Raw genomic sequence first — 22,049 nt, forward strand, 5'->3', positions numbered from 1 at the left:
TCACTGGCCCAAACTCAGTATGGCTTAAATAACTTGCAGTATTTTCTGTATTAAATAAGTAGCTTCTTGTTTAAAGAAATGGATCGTTTCTGTTAATAACTGAGCTGGAGGCAGGTTTCACTAGTATAGTGTATCAGCACACAATTTTCTGTTCATCTGTGCATCAGTCAGTACTTGTGTTTCATGGCAGCTTTCAAAAGAAGACTGTCCCTAGCAACTTCTACTTAAAACCAATGCATTATCTTTTACATCAGGCTCCATATATGTGTTTTGGGCAGGGGATTCTGAAGTTTGGAACTGGTTCTTTTCAGTAGACAGGAGTTACATGATTATATGCCATTATCATCAATACCCTTTAAAAAGAAAGCTGATGTACTGTTTGTCCCAGACGGAACTGGGGGTGTGTGTATGTGTGTGTCCTTTGAAATTAAAAGGCCAAGTCAGTGTATTCCATCATCCGGTGTGAAGTGTTTGTGGAATTGCCTGACTGGAGCCCTGTCTTACATTATCAGTTACTGGCTCTAGTGTCAGTGTGTCATGCCTGGCAGGTTAGTGGGTTTTGGCAGAGGAAATGAAACCTAGTCAGTTACTATGAGATTTATAGTAGATCTGCTATTGCAGGAAGTGGTGAAAAGTTGATTGATAGTTGGAGACAAAACTCTACGACAAGAACAGGATGTATGCTTTCTATTTATACCCAGGTTTTCCTACATTTTAGGGCTCCTTTTGCACTTGGTTTTGGCTCTTTCATAGGCCATGCAGTCCCTCACCCTTTAACTCAATCACCAAAATATAAAATAACGGAGGAAATTTTCTGTTAGCTTAGCCATGATAAAGGCACGTATTCCCAGCTGTTACTGTTACTCTTTCCTGGTAGTTGTATTTACTGGAACTTGTCAGAGAGCCGTTTTTAATTTTTAAAAAATCCTCCAAATAGGTTATTATTTCACATATACAAACAGAATAAAAGCTTTTTTAAAAGTTATGTGGTAGGATTACATTTCCAAAAACTTTCTAAGGAAAACCTGTTTTGAGTATCTGTTTAAAATATGACATTACTGTGATCCACTTGTCATGTCTCTTTTTAAAGGATGAATCTCTTCACTCCTGATTGAATACATTCTTAACAAGTAGGTGCTCTTGACTTAGATATAAAATATACACCATAAGTACAACTACTAACTCAGTGTATTCATTACTTTATATCTGATTGTACCTGGTTTTTGTAAGCATTCTGGTTAACTAATAATGTCACTCGACAAAGCTTTGACATGAACTAGCTGGTCTGTTTTGAGTGTGACAGTGAAAAACCACTAACTACATTAAATGAGGTGCTTTCTGAAATGGAAAGGGCCATTGCAGAGTTAGGTTCTAGAATTTACAAGGAGTGGCAGACTTAGAACCAACTCTAATTGTACCAGTGGTTGAAAGAATAAAAAGCTCCTCTTTCATGACTTAATTTTTTTTCTCCAAATGAATAGTTTTTTTTTTTTTTTTTTTTTGCAAACAATGATTGCTAAGTAATCTGCATGAAATAATTGAATAGAAAGAAACCCAACTTTCATTCCTTGGACCATTAGGTCACATTCTACATCAATGATGTTTTGAAATTTTTAATTCCTTTTTATTCTAGCATTCTTTAAGTGGAGAATTCAGAATGCTTCTTCCGTAAACTTAAGGTTTCTATCACAACTTTAATAATTTAGGAAACTAGCCAGCTTGAGGTAGTAGTAAAAGTGGGATTAATAAGAAATAGAGATGAATCAGCATGGTGAAGAATCATAAATGAACATAGAATTCTTTTTTTACATAATTTTTTTTAAAAAGATGTATTTATTTCAGAAAGAGAGAAAGAGCATGAGTGGGAGGGGCAGAGGGAGAGAGAGTATCTCGAGCAGACTCCATGCTGAGCGTGGAGCCTAACGTGGGGCTCGATTTCATGACACTGAGATCATGACCTGAGTTGAAAACAAAAGTTGGACGCTTAACTGACTGTGCCACCGAGGTGCCTCGATTTTTTTTTTTACATATTTTATATAAATGGGTTACTTTAAACGTAATACAGCAGTTAAAGTGAGAAACAAATGAAGGATGAAAATTCACATTACCTGGTAACAGGCACAAGTCCTGTTAGGGTCACATGGCTCATCTGGGCTACTTCCCTGCCTGTCAGAGTAGATCCTTTTTAGTCTCACATATGTGGGATATGCCGGGTCTGAAAAGAGCCAGGATTACAGGTGAGAGGCTTTGAAATCCAGATTTATTCTGTTATACATGACAGATACAGTATAGTAGACAATAACAAAGATCCAGGTAGTTTCAGCTTGAGAGTTGACACATCTACTCTCTTCACTGTATCCACAAAAATAATCCAGATGTTTTCTTCCAGCTCTAAGCCTCTGTTGTTCAGGCTCAGATGTGCACGTCATTGAAGCTTGCTAAGCTGAAGCCATCAGTGTTTGCAGACTTCTGTGCCTGTCAGAACTTGCTCATTTGGAAGATGTTGAATAGAGCTCCAAATGAGGAGAAGTGAAGAATGTGGTCTTAGGATGGGAAACCTTTCAGAGCCTGGATGTTCGTGGGAGGCTCTGTGGTGGAGGAGTGAGCACACTAGAGCTCTCAGGCGTGGGTTTCCGGTCTTGACTGTGCCTGCTTAGCTGGGTAGATTTCATCAGCTCTCTTACCCCTCCAGGCTTGTGTTGTGTCATCTGTAATGTGGACAGAGATGAAACTGACCCACTAGGTTGTCATTTGGAGCAAGTGTTTGTGGAACATCATCTTCCATATATTGTCAGAAGTATTTGTTGTGGCTAATAAGAATGAGATGTAAGGGTCACTGAAGTAAGAGCTTTTATTTTAAAATTTTGTTTCCAATATTATGATTTAGTAAGAGGCATGGTCTTATTTCCCAGATTCCTTGCTTTTTATCTCTTAAAGCTGCAGGTTACTACCCCGAGAGGACCTGCTTCAGTGAAAAAGATGGCAGTGAACTAGCTCCTGGGCTGACAGGGCCTTAGGGCAGAGATGTTTCAGACTGGTCTACTAACTCAGACCAAATTCTTTACCAGTGGTCATCAAGGTTTCACAATATATGGTGGGTGGACACCATTGACACCTGCCTTGGACATGGATGTAACCATCTTACTCCATAACTGTGCTCCTCAAGGTATCTCAAGCTGGTGAGAGCATCCAGAGTTTATAACCCTTAGGTGAATCATAAGTTGACTTAAGGTGATCTTATCCTAGTTTTTCTCTTTACCCTATCCACCTTCCTTTTTCTAAGCTCTGGGAATTCTACCACTGACACTCAGGGGTTTCCTTGCATATGAGAAAGTTGCCCTCAGTGAGGGCTGTTGCCCGTGGCCGTTCCCCCCGCTCGCTGCACCTTGCACCTGCCCTAGAACGCTGACTGCAGTGAAGCTTCGGGGCCCTGACTGCTCTCATGGAGGGGCCGCAGCGGGGACAGAGCTTCCCTGCACAAAGTCATTATTACGCCACATATTCTGAGACCAAAGGGCTCATCTAGGCACGTAGGTGAAAAATACCACCTTTGTTCACTCGTTCCCATTGCCCCACCAGTTATTATTTCAGCTGCAGTGTAACGAGGCTTCACTTTCTCAATACTATGGGATGGACTACTCTTCCAGAAGTGACCTTATCTTGTGAACTCACCCTCCTCCAATGTGCCTCAAAGCCACTAAATGTTCTGTATGCTCATTTCACCTTTGAACTTAGAGACACATAGAAGCCACGTCAGCATGCTGACCACTTTAACTCACTGCCACCCATTTCCATTATCACTTCCGATTTTCCTCTTGGGGAAAGACGGGTTTTTGGACACCTATGGTATACTTTTCGTTACTTCTTTCATAACAAAAGGAAAACAACTAATTCATCCAAGTTAATTAAAAAGTTTAGTATAATGTAACATTACAAATTTAGAAAAATACCCTCTGACATAACATGAAATGGTGTTCTGATAAAAATAAAAAGCACTTCGTGCTGCTCTCTATAGTACTGCATTTTATTTTTTTGTATATTTAAAATTTTTGAATAGGTATTAACATTCACAGAGGTTTAAAAATAATTTGTAGTGAAAAGCCTCCCTCTCACCATCATCCTCCTCCACCTTTCTAGTCCCCACTCTTCCCCCCCATGTAAGCTAGTATTTTCTATAGCTTTCCAGGTTTATTGATAAGTATACAAGCAAATAGATGTGTTTATATTTCTTTCTCATTTTTTAACATAAAAGGTAGCATATACATATGGCATGCCTTTTGTTGTTGCTGTGAAACGGTTTATCTGGGTTAGCCCATGAACAGACTCGTGCTTATGCAGCCATGGACCCTTCCTTTGCATGGAGTGTCCGTAACTTAACCAGTCCCATAATCGGGGCATTTGGTTGTTTCCCATTTTGGAGTATTAAAAACAATGCTGGATTAATAACCTTGGGCCTCTGTCCTGTAGCATATGTGTTTAATTTCCAGATGTGGTATTGCTGGGTCAAGGGGATGTACATTTTCAATTTTGTAAGTTATTGCCAACTTCTCCTTCACAAGGGGTCAGACCTGTTTAATTTCTTACCAGCAGTGTAGGGAGGTGCCGTTTCCCCCACAGCCTTGCTCGTCGTGCTATCTAATGTTTGGATTTTTGCCACTGTGATAAATGAAAAATGTATCTCAGAGTGACTTTAGTTTGTACTTCTCTTATTTGACTGGAGTTGAACATCTTTTCATATGTTTAAGAGGAATTTATATTTCCTTTTGTGGGAATTGTCTCCTTATGTCTTTTGTCCATTTTTCTGATGAATTGTTATATCCATTTTTAAAAACTCTGTTGGGGAGATTAGGCCCTGCTCTTTGACATGAGTTGAGCTGCCTATTTTTCTCAATTTTGTTTTAGCCTTTTGACTTTATGATGTTTTGTTTTGTTGGTTTTTGTTGTTGTCTTAAATAAGTTTTTTTTTTTTAATTGTATTTGTCAATCTTTTCTTTTTTGGCTTCTGGATTTTTTTTTTTTTTAATTTTATTTATTTATTTGACAGAGAAGGACAGCACAAGCAGAGGGAGTGGCAGAAGGAGAGGGAAAAGCAGGCTCCCCGCTGAGCAGGGAGCCCGATGCGGGGCTCAATCCCAGGACCCTGGATCATGACGCGCTTAACTGACTGAGTCACCCAGGTGCCCTGTGGCTTCTGGATTTTAAGTCATAGTTAGAAAGGGCTTCCTCATTCTAGAGGCATAAAGGGGATCTCCTCCATTTCCTTGTAATACTTTATTTGCTTCATTTTTTTTTTTTTTTTACATTTATCTCTTTGATCTGTTTTTGGATTTATCTTGGTGTGTCACATGAAGTATGGCTCCAACTTTATTTTGTTGTTCCTGGGCCAATTAATGAATAGTCCTAATATTTCTTATTCAAATGGCTTTCAAGGTCCAAAAAGTTGGCAGCTCTTGCAGAAGCCTTAAAGGAAGTGTCGCTGACAAAGGCCCAGCTGGGACTAGACCTGGAAGCGCTGGAAGCCGCAGCTCTTCTTGTGCAGGAGGAGGAAACGGCAGTAGAAGCAGCCCGTTCCGTTTCCAGGCGGCAGACCCCTTCCTCCAGTTCCGAGGCAAGTGATTCCGAGGAAGCAGACAGCACCACGTCCTCTGAGACTGAGGGCTCAGACTCAGAACAAGGGGAGCTCACAGGGAGTGAATCTGAGACAGCAGATCCCTTGCGAGGCCCCTCCCTGGAGGGAGGCAGCGCCCTGCTTATTGTCGACGGTGGGGTGTGCAGAAACTCAGCCACCGAGACCTCAGATGGCAGTCCCGGAAAGCCGCCTGCCTCCTCCCGGGCTCTTGGAGGGTCCGGGCCGCTGATAGAGGAGCTTGGAGAGCACCTGAACTCGACCGTTCAAGTTTCTGAACTCAAGGACTCGGCTGCTGGAAGGTGACTGGCAAACACCAAGTGATTGACTCCGAGTGGTTTTCCCCACCATTGAGAATTATGTCAGATTTGGTTTCCTTTACTGAATGGTAATTCTTCATTTTCACTTTGTCCTTTTTCTTAGTGTATACAACACTGTTTTTCAGCGAGCTGATATTGATACCTGTTGGTTTCCTTGGTACAACTTTAAAAATAAAGTTTTAAAGTATTTTTGCCAAAGTATAATTAATATTGAAGATGAACTAACAGTTCGGCCAGAATCTCTAGAATGTAGAGCCCATTCATATGGTTTTCTTCAAGATTTTATTTTTAAGTAACCTCTACACCCAATATGGGGCTCGAACTCACAACGCTGAGATCAAAAGTCACAAGCTCTGGGGCGCCTGGGTGGCTCAGCCGTTAGGCGTCTGCCTTCGGCTCGGGTCGTGATCTCAGGGTCCTGGGATCGAGCCCTACATCGGGCTCCCTGCTCGGTGGGAGGGAGAAGCCTGCTTCTCCCTCTCCCACTCCCCCTGCTTGTGTTCCCTCTCTCGCTGTGTCTCTCTCTGTCAAATAAATAAATAAAATCTAAAAAAAAAAAAAGTCACAAGCTCTATCAGCCAGCCAGGCGCCCCCATTAATATTTTTAGTAGCCTCACCAAGGGATACTTGACATACAATAAACTGCATGTATTTAAAATGTACACTCTGGTTAGTGTTGACATATATATGCACGAAATGAAATCATCACTGCAGCCAAGAGTCTCTTCTTACCCATCATTCCCAAGTGTCCTCATCCCCCTTTGTTACCCCTCTCCCCTATCCCCTCGTACCACCACCCCTCCATTCCCCAGCAAGCACTGATTTGCTCTGACACTGAACATTAGTTTGCATCTCTTAGGATTTAATGTAAATTGAATTATAGTAATATGTACTCTTGTAAAAATTAGGCTTATTTCACTCACTATAATTATTTTCAGATTTGTCAACGTAGCATGTATTCAAGAGGCATTTTTTAAAAAGGTTTTTGTTTTTTCCCGTATCTGAGTAGTATTTCATTGGATAGATTTTTCCATTCACCTACTGATGGACATTTGGGTTGTTTTCAGCTTTTGGCTATTACAAATAAAGCCGTTACGAACATTTGTGTACAAGTCTTTGTGCGGACATATGCATGCATTTCTCTTAGGTAAATATCCAGTGGTGGAATGGCTGAGCCGTATGGTAGGTGTATGTTTAACAGACTGTGTCCCAACATGGTGGTACCAGTTCATGTTTCCACCAGTAAAGTAGACTTCCAGGTCCTGCACATTCTTGTCATCACTGAGTGTGATCTGTTTTTACCATTTTTATCATTTTAATAGGAGTGAGATGGTATCTCACAGTGGTTTTAATTTTCATTTTTTTAAGACTTCTGTTGGTGAGCCTCTTTTCAGATGCTTATTTGTCATCCACAAATCTTTGGTGAAGTGTCTGTTCAAATCTCTTGCCCTTTTTTTTTTTTTTTTTAAAGCTGGGTTGCTTGTTTTCTTATTTTTGACTTTTGAGAGTTCTTTATAAATTCTGGATACAGATCCTCATTATGAGTCATCTTTGCACACCTTGTAACCTTCAATTGGGTGCCACACATTGTAAATTTCACCTTGCTGAATATGTAGCCTTATCTTCTTCAGCTTTGTTTGGGGATGCAGTTAAGTTACTCGACAATAGTTTGATCTTTGCACGTCTTGCTTGTGTAATTTGTTAGGCAGGTCTGGAACAGTGTTCAGTCTAGGATGAACTATTGCCTGGTACGAAGGAAAGATTTTCCCATGCCCCTGGAACTACAGATTTTCCAGTCTGGGTGATGGAAATAGGCACCTGGGTGAATGCTGAGCACTGTTGCCTCTAATGCTTTCAGACGGTGCTTTCCCAGGATGACACGGTCTCAGCAATAAGTACTCTTGTGAGTATTAGAGGGGCCCTCTCCAGATATCCGTCCTTCTCTGCAGCTCTCTCTTCTCTGGTCCTCTGTCCTGCAAATGCTGGCTGCCTCGGTCTCTGCTCGTCCTCAGCTCTGTCTCCTCACCTCGGGAGTCCACTGGAGTCCCTGCTCGTGCAGCCTGGACAGTGTCAGCTCGATAACGCAGCTCACTGTGTTGGTTTCTCATCCCTCAGGATCACTGTCTCTCATTGCCTGACATCCAGTGTCTTGAAAACGGTTGTTACATGTACTATTCCTGTTTTTCTTTTTTGTTATGTTGGGTGGGAGAGTAAATCTGGTGTTTATTATTCCATCTTGATTGGAAGTATAAGTCTCCATTAATGTTTTCAATGTGAATTTTCCCACTTGAGTGTAAGCTCCCAGGGAGCGGGTTCTGTGTCGTGTCTGGTTACCACTGAATCATCAGTGCCCATATTCTCAGAGCTCCATAAATATTTGCTGAATGAATGAACAAATGAAATAAATCAATTTGCTCTAGGGAGGAAATGAAATGAAATCTGATCTGTATTAATCTCAGTAGCATTTTTATTTCAAGAAAGGGTCTGCTCCTTTTCACTCTAGGTTTATATAGGTTGCGAGTATTTGTATTTCCAATATAAATTTCAGGTTGTATTAACAGGATAGTTGGGGTGACTGTGCCATTTGACACGCATGTTAACTCCTGAACACTCTAGCAGCTTTGTCGGAATGTGTTCAAGACTTTCCTCGGGCTCCCTGGAGAGCTTCAAAATCCCTATGACCATTGAAAATGCATTTCTTCTCGGTGGCACATTACCTGAAGCCAGTTTGAAAATGCACTGTTACTCCCCTCGTTCACTTCTACTAACGTCAAGTTGAGCAGAGCCACTTTTGTCTAAAAGTTTAAAGCCATGGAAATTCTTCCTTCTACCAACTCTGTCCTTACTTAGTTATCTACACAGGATCTACTTCTGTGAAGTTTGCCATGGGTAGAAAAACCTGTTACTTTCTTTCTCAACGAATGAGCAAACATCCTTCCCAGACATCCTCAGAGCAGAGGAGCTCATTAAACAACTCTCCTGAGTATCAAAGAGGATACGAGTGGGCGCCTTAATTTTCGACTCTGTGTCTGCCATGTTTCTTTTACCTATACCTATGTTCACAGAGGGTTAAAGCTTTGTGATATCACATTACCCTGTCTTTGTTTAAGATGAGTTAAGAACACTACACCACGTCTGTAACCCAAAACAAGTCCAAAGGTGCTGCCTTTTATTTGATTCTTTTTTTTTTTTTTTAACTTGACAACCTGCCATGCAACTCTAGGGATCTCCTGTAACCATATGAGCTTCCCAAGAACCCTGGGTGATGGGAGAAACAAATATGTTGGGGAAAGAGCAGGAGAGGACTCAGCCACTGGTCGGAGCTCAGTGGAAGCAACTAAGGCTTTGGGGTTGATGAGGTGAGGAGGTGAGTTCCAGAGCTAGAGCTCAAGGATGGCCAGCCCACAAGGGGGAACACCCACCTCCGAACCACCTCCTTCCTTTTGAATCTGGGAATAGAGCTATTTTCCTGCTTATCTTAAAGGGTGATGAGACTGTATATTCAAAACACTTGATGAACTGTACAGTATTAAACCAGCATGAGGGTTTATTACTCTCCTCTGACTTCCCAGAGCTGAACAGGGCTCTGTTCAGCTACCTGCCAACAGGTCACTGGGGGGGCCGGCACTGTGAAAATGAGTCAGCCCTGTTAATCGCTCCCGAGGCATGCCTGTGGTAAAAGTCTACACAGTTCAGCAGATGAGAGAGAAATATTAATTATGTCAATGAATCACAGCACTGCCTCATCTTCTGGGTTTGCATTATCGTTGACCTGTTTTTCTGCGTTCTGTCTCTCCTCTCCCATTATCCTTGAAGAATAATCCAGGGCCTTGCCATGGGCATGATGTTTTAGGTGCTAGTAACTCTGCCCATATCAGCTGTCACTGGCACAAGATTAATTTACAAATGAGACAGGGCTGCTCCCTACCACTTTCTGAGTTGGTTGAACAGCTGGGGGGCTGTTTTCACACCTGCTGGTGGAAAATCCACTTTGGTTGTAGGTATCAAATTCTATGACGAAGAACTTCAGGGAGGAGAGAGAGGGTCAAGTTTTCTCCGCTGTAAGACTTCATAAAAAATTGTTTTTATCAGAGGGGCCCCTGGATATCTATTTTGTTACAAAGAGATTTTTATTATAACTAGAAATTGCCCTCTGTAGTCAGTGGTGACAAAGATACCTCTAAAAGGAAATAGAAATGAGTTAAAGACAATATAGGAATTAAACCTTACTCAAAAGTATACCGAATCTTCATAACGTATTACAAAATACTTGAATATGCAAAAGTCCCCTCGAATCAACTGATCGGTCGTGTAATGATGCTGCACGTCAGGTGGATTGAAGTGAAACTTCATAAACAAATCTGGTCAGGCATCTCCATTAAAGCGAGTCAAAAACTGCAAATGTTTCCTTAACATCATTCTGTCGGAATCCCCGACGGCATTCCTGTTTGTGATCTGCTCTCTTTCCCGGCCGTTCTTCAAGCACATTATATATAGTTGCAATCCATACCAAATGAAGGAAGCATTGATTAGACTTGATTTAAGGCAGCAAGTGATAAATGCAGCTGGAAATTGATTCATGCCTCTCAAGTGACTGGGGCACAGCCATCCACAGTTGACACAACTCTTGTCTCAAGGCTGGAGAAAACAAACAGGGAAACATGTCAGACAGATAAATGACTTCGCTGTTTTGAGCTCTCTGTGGAGCCCATTTGTTTTCCTAGATAAGGAAGACTGCTCTCCAAAGTCATGAAAAGATAAGCCAGAGAAAAAGGATGAATGTGGAATTGGATGCCTGAGCCCTTGGGAAAAAAACCCCGAACAGAAAGGATTTACCTCCGGGAAGGATCTTGCTAGGAGGCTCTGCTCAGTCCTCTCCTTTGGCCTCAGGGGTGCTGCGGGCTGTGAGTTGGCCATGCCAGCCCCACTCCAGCCAGGCCCGCGTGCTCAAGGCTCTGTCTCTGGGACCCTAAGTGATGGCAGTGGTATGCTGTGGTCCACGTTCTTCCCAGGGAGACATTTCCCAAAGGCTCTCTTCGAGTGAGCAGTCGGGAAAAAGCAGGAATGGCAGAGTGACTCGACAGCCCTGCTTACAGAATTTGTTTGACCACCAGTCTAGAACCCTCGCCCTCCTGAATGCAGTAGCCCTCTGGCAATCCAGTGCCTCTCAGGGCGCCTCTCCCACAGTACATAGTTAAATATTTACGGTATTTTTGCTTTGTGTTAAACTCTCACCTCGACATGTTCGCTCATGCACTGCTTTCTCTTTTTGCATAGGTGGACATTTCACCCATCGTTCATGGCCCTATTCAAATGTCACCTCCTCTAGAAGGTCGTCCTTCATTCTTCCTGGCTGGAAATTATTTCCCTCCTCTGAACTCCTACGCCACAGAGCATCGGGTTCCAGAATTCTTGTGTTCGGAATTCTGTAAAATTAAAATTAGGAAAAAAAAAACACCGTGGAATGCAGAGGGCTGCCGACATAAAGCCGCCAACACTTGATTTTGCATATACGGTTGACCCTTGAACGACACAGAGATTAGGGGTTGAAAATCCACATATAACTTTTTACTCCCCAAAACTTTACTATTAGCCTACTGTTGACCAGAAGCCTTACAATAACAGTGAACACGTATTTTGTATGTTACACGTATTATAGAATGTGTTCTTATGATAAAGTAAGCTAGAGAAAATGTTACTAAAATCGTAAGGAAGAGAGGGGTGCCAGGTGGCTCAGTTGGTTAAGCATCCGACTCGATCTCAGCTCAGATCATGATCTCAGGGTCCAGCTCGGTACTCAGTGCAGAGTCTGCTTGAGGTTCTCTCTCTCATTCTGCCCTTCCCCCCCACTCCCATGTGCGTGCGTGTGCTCTTTCTCTAAGTAAAATCTTTTTATTTAAAAATCATAAGGAAGAGAAAGTATATTTACAGTACTGTATTAATTGAAAAAAAAATCTGTATGTATTAGTGGAAACGCCCACTTCAAACCCATGTTGAAGAGTCACCTGGATAGGTATACTCACCCAGCCACCGAAACGCTCTTTCATAAAAGCACGTTAACATCAAAAAAGTAAAAGGACATTTCAGAATCGAAGTCTGTCCTCTAAACTGAACATATTTAGCTTCAAGAGAAACTCTTTTCCTTGAGAACCAGAGTTGGAATCATCGGACTTTTCCTGTCGTGCAGTGCGTTTGCCCAGCACGGACGTCTGGCCTGTCCAGGTGCCTCCTCACAGCTCTTCCTCAGCTCTGGAGCGGCTGCTCTGTTTTAAAGGCAGTATTTTAAAGACAGTACACCTTTGAATTAGGGATGAGACTAGACTTTACTAAGAGCCGTCACATGGTGAGCCTCCGCCTTGTGCCAAAGTCTATGTGAGGCCTCTCTTGTTTTAAGCACGTCAAGCAGGGACTGTGTCTGCATTCGGTTCTTCTCTAGGCACAGACCCGCCACCGGAGGAGGCTCTGCTCCTGCCTCAGGGGTGAACTTGCCCCAAGGGCAGGCTGGGGCTTCTCCTGGCCTGGAAAGCTTGACTAAACCAGGGGTGCTTCTGTGCTTCTGGCAGCATACTTCGGCCATCTGAGAAGTTTTAAAGAAACAGCCTCCTCTGCAGGCAGTGGAATCGGGATCTCTTTGGTGTCTAAACAAGCAAGAGCTGGGATAATCAGAATTGTGTTCTCAGAAATCTGCACTGGCAAGTGCAGAGCATAATAGGCCCTTGGCAGTGGTTGCTGAGGGTGAGAAATGCATTGAGAAAAGTCACAAAGCAGAGCTGGAGTCAGTCCTACAAACTCAGGAAGGAGAAGAAATATGAACTAGAAGAATCTATGTAGCAGAGGAAATACCAAGGAGAGGATGAAGACACCAGCTGGTCAAGGAAATGCGAGTGGCTGGGCGCCCAAGGATGCAGACACATGGAGTTAAGTCACATTCCTCTCTGAAATGAAGATTCAAACATATCTGCCCTGAGGTCCCAGAGCAGCCTGGGGTCCCCGTATCACCATTTCATGAATCTCAATTCCTTGCAACTTGACGCTATGATTGTTCTTACTCGTGGAGTTCAGAGGGCATCCGTGTCCCATATTGCTGATCAAATTGGAGGCCTTTCTTATAGATAACAGGAAAACTGACCAAACTGCTTCAAACAATAATGAGGGTTTATTAGCTCATGAACTGAGAAGTCCAGCCACAGAATGGATTTTAGGAGAGGCTTACCCCAGCTGCCCAATGATGGGACCAAAGCCCTGCTTCTTGTAGTTTCTCCGCTCTCCCATCCTCAAGTGTTGATTTCATCCCAATTTTGACACTTCCCATATCCCGAGGTGGCTTCCAGCAGCCCCTGCAGCTACCTCCTTTCTTGTTAACATCCGTCAGAAAAGAGATTATCTGTGTCTCAGCGTCTCCAGCAAGTGTCCTCAGACTCAGTCTGATTGGATCTGTGTAGGTAAATTCAGAAGCATTCACAGCTGGCCAATAAAATGGAATGTACTGGTGGTTGGTTTTGTCTCAGTCACGTGGCCACGCATGATGCTGGGGGTAGCCGTGGCAGTGCCCTACTTAGCTCTCTTCAAGGTGAGCTGACAGCTTCATGAAGGGGATGCGGTGTTCACTTGAAGGCCACACTCTCTCCAGGCTGTTCTCCTAGCCACTGATGGGCACAACCAGGTGCTAGACCTGGGCCATTCCTGCCCAACGTGGGATCCTTCCATAAGCTCTTTGCTCTAGGCTCCCTGTTGTCCTTCCAGACTTTCTGAGGTTGCATGGCTGGCCGTGTGGGGTCTCCCTGCCCAGTCTTTCTTCCTTCATTCCTTCCTTCCTTCCTTCCTTCCTTCCCTCCTTCCCTCCTTCCTTCTCTCCCTCCCTCCACAAGTGCTAGTCCTCCTCGCTGCCTTGGGCCCTCCTCTCCTTTCTTCTCTTTCTCTGAGGTTGCACTTATAATACTTTCTTGGCTTTTGCTTCCCCCAGGACCCACCTGAGACACCCTAGTTATCCCAACTACTCTGAACGAGCCTGATTTTCACAAAGAAGCTCAGCTCGGACATACTTTGCCCCACAAGTGTCTGTGGGGTGATTATTCCCATGAAACAGGAGACCAGGTTCCAGGCCAAGTAACTTTGCCAGTCACCCACGCAGCAAGGGGCAGCCTTGCGTGCAAACCCCAACTTCCCCTTTGCAGCCCCAGCTCTTTCCCAACACTAGGTGCTGCCCCTTGTAGAGCCTACTGAGGTGGCCTGAGTTGCTCAAGTTCATCTGGCTCCTCTTGGGGTGGGGGAGGGTGAATTCCAGCGTGTGTCCCCTCTAGTGGGCTTTTCTTGAAGCATTCACACCTCGGGGGCAGGGGTGGGGACTGTGGGTGGATGGGCTGAAACCATCACTGTCTTTTCGACCGCGCAGACTGCGGGATCCACCGCCACCTTGTCGTGCTTGGACACTTGACAGGTGACATGTCCACAGAAGTGGCATCCTTTGCACATAAATCAGCCGGGCGCGGTGTTTAACAAGGAAGAGCAACGGCCCACGCTGCTCGAGCGGAGCGGGCCGGGAGAGCCGGAGCGCGGCGGCAGCAGGCGGGCCCCCCACCCCGCGGCGATCGCGGTGCCCCTGCTCCCTCGGGGCCGGGCGTGGGTGGGAGCGCCGGGCGTTTCGGCGCGCCGCAGATCAATGAGGAGGCCTGTTCTCCGTTATGCGAGCCCACCCCCTCTAATCCGCCGCATTGTCCACTGACGTGTCTAATTATGTGTCTTACAACCACAGAACTCCCCCCAGAGCAGCGGGGCCCTTCTGGCGGAATGAGGAGCATGATTGCTCCATCTGTTCCTCAGGCGCCCACGGGAGGCGGCGGGCGGGCGCGGGCGGACTGCGCGTGCGCGCGGGCGGGGCGGGGCCGGGGCGGGGCCGGATGGCCGCCGAGCGCAGGTGCCTGGAGAAAGGGGATCCCGGTGGCAGGTGCGGATGCCAAGCTCGCCGCGGCGGAGTCTCTGTTTAATTACTGTCGACTGAGGGGGCTGTTTTATTTAAGAATTATAGGAGACAGGTTCAGATGGAGTTCTGAGCCGAGCTCGAGGAGGTGGCAGGCTGGAAGCTGCTGGGGAGGGGAGACACCTGCGTCTTTAATTGAGACTGGCACGCTCAGAATTGCCTGATATGTAAAAACAATCACCTGGAATACGGGGAGGCTCTAGGAGAGAAGTCAGCACGCTCCCGTCCTCCACCTTCCTCCCAAGGGGACTAAATTGTTCTTTGGCGAAGCAGATCCCCAAATCACAAGCATATCATTCCCCTCCCAGTAACGCTGTGTGTGCGGGATCTGGCTCTAAGTGTCCATGGAAGTATCACCTGCAGAGGATGGCAGAGAGAAGATGACCAAAAATAGGCTCTCATTGGAACCAAATGCCACCATCGGCTTCCATGTGCCTAGTCCTTTACAGTTTGCAAAGTGCTTCCTTCTGCCTTGCCTCCCTTTCAACAGGGACAGGCAGGGGTGGTCCCATTTTAAAGCGAGGAACCTGAGAGGCACGCAGGCTTTTGCGGGGTGGGCACTCAGGGCACTGGGGCCCCAGGAGTCATGAAAGATCTCCCAAGAAAGGATGAACAGGAGGTTGGTCGAGTGGAGGGAAATTGGGGTGGGGTGTATCCCAGGTGGGAGGATGTGATGGCAACCAGATTGCTTGGGATGATTGGGACAGAGGGGTAGGGTTAGCCCTATAGGATTGGGAAGTAGCTTATAGAATGCCACATTAAAGTTGTGGACCCAAACTCAAATGTGGATCACATAAAGAGAAGGAGGGGAAGAAAACCCAGTACCACAATAACTGAAAAGCAATTGAATATTTACTGCAGTCCTTTGTGAATTTTATCATAAAGCAGAGCAAATATTGTAAAGTCTTCTCCTGTTCTTTCTTGCATAACCTCACTCTCTTGCTCTCTGTCACTCTTTTATTGTGCTCGCTGCCCCGAAAGAGTCACCTTTCTCCCTCCAGACTTCCTCAGTCTCTTTCAGACTCTACCCTCACAGCATCTCTCCCACCATCCCTCCCTCCTTCTTGCTTTCAGTGGCTGTGATTTAGATCCTACAGTACCTGTCTTCCCTTCCAGTAGGAATTCCACTTGCCTTGTGGCTCCTTCAGAGTTGACAAACTAGCACTCAAGGGCCAAGTCCATCCTGTTACTTGTTTTTGTGCAGCCTGCAAATGGACTATGTTTTTTTAAAAAATACATATATTTGAAGCAATTGAAAAGAACTTGTAGAAATTTGTTCTCTCTCTTGTTATGTAAGTACCTACATAATAGCTGTGAGTTGTCCTCTTGGCCTACAAAGGCTAAAATATTTTACAATTTGCCTTTTATCAAAACAAGTTTGCCAACCTCTCAGGTTAGGAGAAATGGGATATGCATACTTCTCCAGGAGCATCTTGGATACCAGGCCTACAGCATCTGCGCTTTTCCAAGCCCTCCTGGGGGAGGTTTTGCAGGAAGGTGGGATGAGAGGGATGAGGCTCCTGCATGGCAGTCTGCGGAGAGGGAAAACTTACGGGAAGGGGACAAAGCCGGCTTTTGAAGGAAACCCATCCGCAACTATCACAGGGGCCAGCCAGGGCCATAATTGTTTTTTCAGGCTGGGGAGTGCCTTCCATTTCCCTGATCATTCCTAGGACTAGGAATGGTAGAGTTCCGCTTCAAGGTTCTCTTTCCAAAAGCTGTGGCCCTTTTTGTGGTCCCGCAGTAAAGATGGAGGCCAACCCAGCGTCCAATCACCTGAGAGATTTCATATTCAAGAGATGGATAACCTGGCAGGTCAAGCATGTCTCAGTGGGTTATTTTCCACCAAGAGGTGAATAGCCTACCAGAGATGCCTTCCCAGAAAATGTAACATATATAACCATAGAACACAGTCTTCTCCCACTGTTGGGTCTCTTTCTATATACCATGAATACACTCTTATTGCCTCTTATCTTGGGAGACCTTCTCCTGATTTTTTATTTTATTTTTTTTCCTTTGAGCGTTTTAAAAACCTTGTCATCCTAAGCATCTTTCCGTAATCACCTGGGCCACCTTTTTGTCTGCCTGGCATCCTCTTAGGGAAACCATTCCTGACCTCTGTAATAATGCTGCTTATTCCCTGCCTATCTCAAAGGCTGAAATTACAGTGTAATCGCACGGTAGAGTTGGACCCATGGCCCAGGTCTGGCCAATCAGAATATCCTGTTCCTCTCTCTGGCCACAGTGATTAGTTCAGGGATGGGCAGATGTCCCAAGGCCAGCCAATGAAATTCCTCTTCAGAACTTGGGCCAGAGCTATTAGAAATGATACTTTTTCTTCTCAATCGGTGTACAGGAAGAAAGCTATTTTTGAGCTGTTGATGAGTATCTTTGTAATCACGTGGATAAAACCTTCCTGGAAAAGGAATATCATATACGAGAAAGCAGAGATGGAGAGAAGGAAGGAGATGGGAAAGACAGAGAAAGAGATGGAGAGACAGATCTGACATCCTTTCAAACTCAGCGTCCAGCCGTTCCTGAAGCTAGTTCATTCCTGGATCATTCAATTACCCAAGCCAGTAAATTGCCCTTTTTTTTTTTTTTAATTAAGCTGACATGGGTAGGATTCTTTTACTTGTATCCAAATACTTCCTGAGCAATGTAGGGGTTTTACCAGGTCTCTTGGGACGTTGGATGCTGCCCCTTAGCAACCCCTCGGCTCTTTGTCATGTAATTTTCAGTGCCCTTATGCTCTGACTCTGGACTTTGAGCAAGCTGCTTTGGTCCCTGGGGATGTTTGCACATGTGATGCAGGCACAGTGGGGCTTGTCATCTCTTTTGCAGCTTTTGGAGCCCTTCTGCCATCATAGGAACAAACCCAATGTAGCCCGTGGGATGATGATACATAAAGCCCAGGCAAGCTGTCCCAGCTGAGGCCCCATCGACCAGCCAGCCCGAGCTGCTCTGGAAACTGACAGTAGCCATAAGAATGAGGCTGGCCCAAGAACCACCCAGCTGAGCCCAGCCCAGACTTCCAGCCTGAGGAATCGTGAACTCAAGAAATGATAGAGGTTTTAAAACACTTCAGTTTTAACGTGGGTCCTTAGGCAACAAAAGCTGATACACAACAAAAGGTGGAAAAGATATTTGCAAGATGCTAAAAAAGTGGCCTTTTCCTGGCTAAGGAAAACTAGGGGCTGTGATATGGAGTTTAAACCAACCCTGGCTCTCGACCACCCATACTTTAGCAAGGAACCCATGGCACTTACTGAATCTGAGCCGAGCCACCCTTGTAGTCTGGGAAGTCCGTGCCTGGCACTGTCACCCAAAGCCATTCTGGGCAGGACTCACTGCAGTCACCAAGGCCAGCACAGGACTGGGGATCACATGCACACCTTACAATTCACAGGTCCTCCTAGTCGGGTACTATAGCTCTGATAGGAAGAGTCGGAAGGTAGTGGCTTGTTGGACATCTACAGGATTCATAACACAGTAGCCATATTTTTCTTCTATAGGCCTGACTCCGTATGCTGGTAGTAAGCCTCTCTGACTTAGGGGACTTTTGTTCTTTTATTAAGGTTGATTTGCTAGATAGAATTTTTCATTTTCTCCTTCTATGAGATAGCTCACATCAAATATTGAAATACTGCTACGACTGCTAGGGATGGCTTGCATTTACTGAACACTTACCAGCATCATGCGCAGGGCAAAGGGCTCTAGAGGCCTAACCACCTCTCATCTTCCCTGCAACCCAGGGGGATAGGTGCTGTCCATCCCATTTTACAGATGGGAAAACTGCGTCCCTTGCTCAAGCACACACAGTTCTTAAATGTTGGTGTCACAACTCAAGGGAGACAGTACGGGCTAGAGAAATGGGGAGGCTTCCTGGGGGACACACTTCACCTGCTTTGAAGACAGATCAGGATTTATCCCCTACTAGCTCTCTCACCGTGGGCATCTTACTAAACTTACTCGGGCCTCTGTTTCTTCTTCTGTAGAATGGAAATCATAATCTCACCTTTCCAGGTGGTTGGGGGAAAGAATTAAATGAGAAATATAAAGCTCCTAGCACAGCATTAGGCCCACAGTTGGACCTCGATCCCTTTTCCTTTTTCTTCCAGCAGAGGAGACTAGATCATACTGATTCACAGTGATTCTGTCCAAAAGAATGTAAACTCCATGAGAATGTGTTTTTTTTTGTTATTTTGTTTACACTGTATCCGCTGCACCAAACAGTGCCAGGCGTGTCATAGGCCCCCAATGCTTCTTGAATTGAGCTCTGTATTTCTACGAGTCTGTGATTCTATGAGATGTGACCGGCAGTGACTTCCTAAGGGCTGGTTGGGACCAGGAGGTGGAGGGAATCCAGGAGCAGAGCTTTGCAAGGAAGTGGGGGGTGGGGTGGGGGGTGTGGGCAGATCCAGTCTTGTCTCATTCAACAGCCCTCCAGGAGCCAGGCTGAGTGGCTTGCAGAGTTGATAAGGACTCCTTGCCATCCAGCCTGGGAAAGCAGCTTGTTTGTTGCTCATGATGCTGGAAGGGGATCCTAAGGGCAATCAGTGGATGCAGCTTCCTCACCCCCTCCCCCTACCACCCCCTCACAAGCTTGTCCTGGCCTCTGCCCGGGAGCCCCCACCCATCTGCACAGTGGCCAGGCTTGGAAAGAATCCTTCTTTGATGCCAAGTATCAGCAGGGCTCTCAGAGGGTGTGAATTATTCATCGACAAACCCAGCACCCATCTGTCTCCAGTCATGCTGCTGGCATCTCCCAGGGCTCAGAAGTTGCCCAGGGTACCTCCAACCCAGGCCTGCTGGTGGGTTCCTCATAATGAAGATTCAGCTGCCCTGAGGCTTTTGCCTTAATTGGAGAGACGATGGGGTGAGCAAGAGGCTCTAAAGTGTGCATTTGAAATCAATTTGCTCCTTGAAGTGGCATGAAAACCAAAGTCGAAGAGATGCCTGCTGTGAGGGGATTTCCCTGGTGCCACTCTCCTCAGTCTCTGTTAATGGCCTGGGTTTAATGGCCCCTCGCATCTTTTGCTGCTCTGAAGAGGTTGGCAGGACCCGTGATGGGGTGGAAGTGGCTTTGTGGAGAATATGGGCCTTGCGGTGGTGGCTTCACCCTCAGGGAATCGAGGCTGGAGGACGGGGTGGCCACGATGGCTGAGCTGGCTGCTCAGAGGAGACTCCAGGGGCTCCCCCAGGGGGGGACGCAGTAAGCTTGCAGAGATTTTTAAAAAGAGTTGAAGTTGCCGACGAACCCAGCCAGCTTCCTGAAATCTCTGGAGGAAATAGGTGACAGCTCATCTGTAGGACAAGAGGCTGGAGGAAGGCATATGGGTTGGTGGTCATCAAATCCCTTAATTCTAAGGGGCAAAATGGCTTTTTCCTCCATTGAAATAATAAACCGGGAATTATTTGTGTGCATCTTTAGTGACCAGCGACTGACTTTCAAATCTGCATATCCAGGGTTAAAAAAAAATGGGGTCCTCATCGGAGGCTGTATACCATAGTAAAGAGTTCCCCGTGAACTAATAACAGTTGTGACTATTGCCATGTAGCAAATCATTTTAAGATCTTCATTGGCCCTAGTTACTCTTGGTTTTAGAACCTGACCCTACAGTATATATCATATCAAACATTATAGTGTATCATTATCATATGTGTATATATATTTATATATAGTATATAATATACATATATATATTGTATATTATATTTATTATATATCACAATGTACCCATGTCATATGTAGGGAGAGAGATATATATATATATATATTTATATTTATATATTTTTAAAAAATAATTTTTAGAATTTGCTTTTGAACTTACTTGGCTATGAATAGTAACTCATTTAATTTATTATTGGTTCCATTTTATAAGCAGTCATCATGCATACTTAGAAGTTCACACAAAACAAAGTAACCAAATCACAAATTCTTATCAGATGTAATAAAATCTTTATGAATTCTAAACTCGACAGTGAACAAAGTGGACCTAATGTTTGTAGACATTTAATTAAACATTTATTCATTTTGATTTTGCATATTTTTCTAAATATTTCAAGCTGATACCTTTTATTCTTTCCTGGTCTCTAACATGTTTATGAGGCCTGGACTGTGTGACCATGTGGTGTGTGTGTGTGTGTGTGTGTGTCCTAGTGAATAAAACACCCTTGCCTGGGTGGGTGCACCGGGATGACTTCCGGCAATGTTCTCTACTGTTCCCCAACTGCACTATAGTGACAACCGTCGTGATGCGCACCTGAACGGTTGGCACCCCTTGCCTGTCTTCTTTACTCCCTCCCAGTGCTTCCTAGGATCATCTCCCAGGAGACTTGCTTGCATGCCAGCATCTCTCTCCAGGTCTGCCTCCAGGAAAACCCAAACCAAAGCAGTGCCTCTGTGATGTTTTCCTGCTGTCAAGGAAAACAAGGGTGTTTTCCTGCTGTCAAGGACTCCAGGCTTCCAGAGTCTTATTTCTCACAGGTCTTATTGGCTGTTTCTCTTGATTGCAGAAATAAGCTTGGCAGGGTCTGTGCTTAGGTAAGGAGGTCTGCCGCAAATCAGCACGTGTAGGTGAGGAAGACCTGGGGCAGAACCAAAGCCACTAGGCCCTGCTGAGAAGTCCAGCGACACCTGTGGATGTTAGCCTCAGGGCACAGTAGTGAAGAAATAAAGAGGGAAGGCTCGGTACTCTCCCCTGGCCTTGGTTCATGCATCACTTTACTCAGCGAAGGAAGAGTAAGGAGCTGTTTTCTATGCCCAACCAGAAGTGGGGGGAGGTCAGTACAGAAGGGATATTAGGTTTGTCATCATCACCTTGTCGGTAGCCTCCTCTCCGTTAACATGATTACCTCTTGGCTCTCAACAGCAGCGAGCATTCAACACTAGCGTGGGGCTGAGCGGGTTGTGAATGTCAGGGGCCCCAGAGAATCGTGCCCATGGGTCTCAGTCAGGCCCTGACCACTTTGGGAGTCCAGCATGTTACTGGGGGCACAGGAGGGATGAGGAGGACTGAGTCTGAAAGGATATTTTCTAGGGCTCGGCTGGGGGGCTGGGGGCTCGTCTGAAAGCCGTGTCTGTCACACAGCTTGCCAGACACCACACATGTGTTTGCTGTTG

The 22,049-nt window shown here is 45.2% G+C and overlaps 1 protein-coding gene across 2 annotated transcripts in view; it reads left to right on the forward strand.

Moving 5' to 3' along the window:
• The window catches only part of SHQ1 (SHQ1, H/ACA ribonucleoprotein assembly factor), a 96,339-nt gene extending 89,292 nt beyond the window's left edge, over positions 1 to 7,047 (forward strand). For both annotated transcript variants that reach the window (XM_036092960.2, XM_036092961.2), the window contains one exon: positions 5,431 to 7,047. In XM_036092960.2, coding sequence (XP_035948853.1) covers positions 5,431 to 5,932 — 502 coding nt within the window. In that variant the 3' untranslated portion in view covers positions 5,933 to 7,047. The remainder of the gene's footprint in view (positions 1 to 5,430) is intronic.
• The last annotated feature ends 15,002 nt before the right edge of the window (positions 7,048 to 22,049 follow it).

The sequence above is a fragment of the Halichoerus grypus genome, chromosome 1 (genome assembly GCF_964656455.1).
Source record: "Halichoerus grypus chromosome 1, mHalGry1.hap1.1, whole genome shotgun sequence".
Taxonomy (NCBI): domain Eukaryota; kingdom Metazoa; phylum Chordata; class Mammalia; order Carnivora; family Phocidae; genus Halichoerus; species Halichoerus grypus.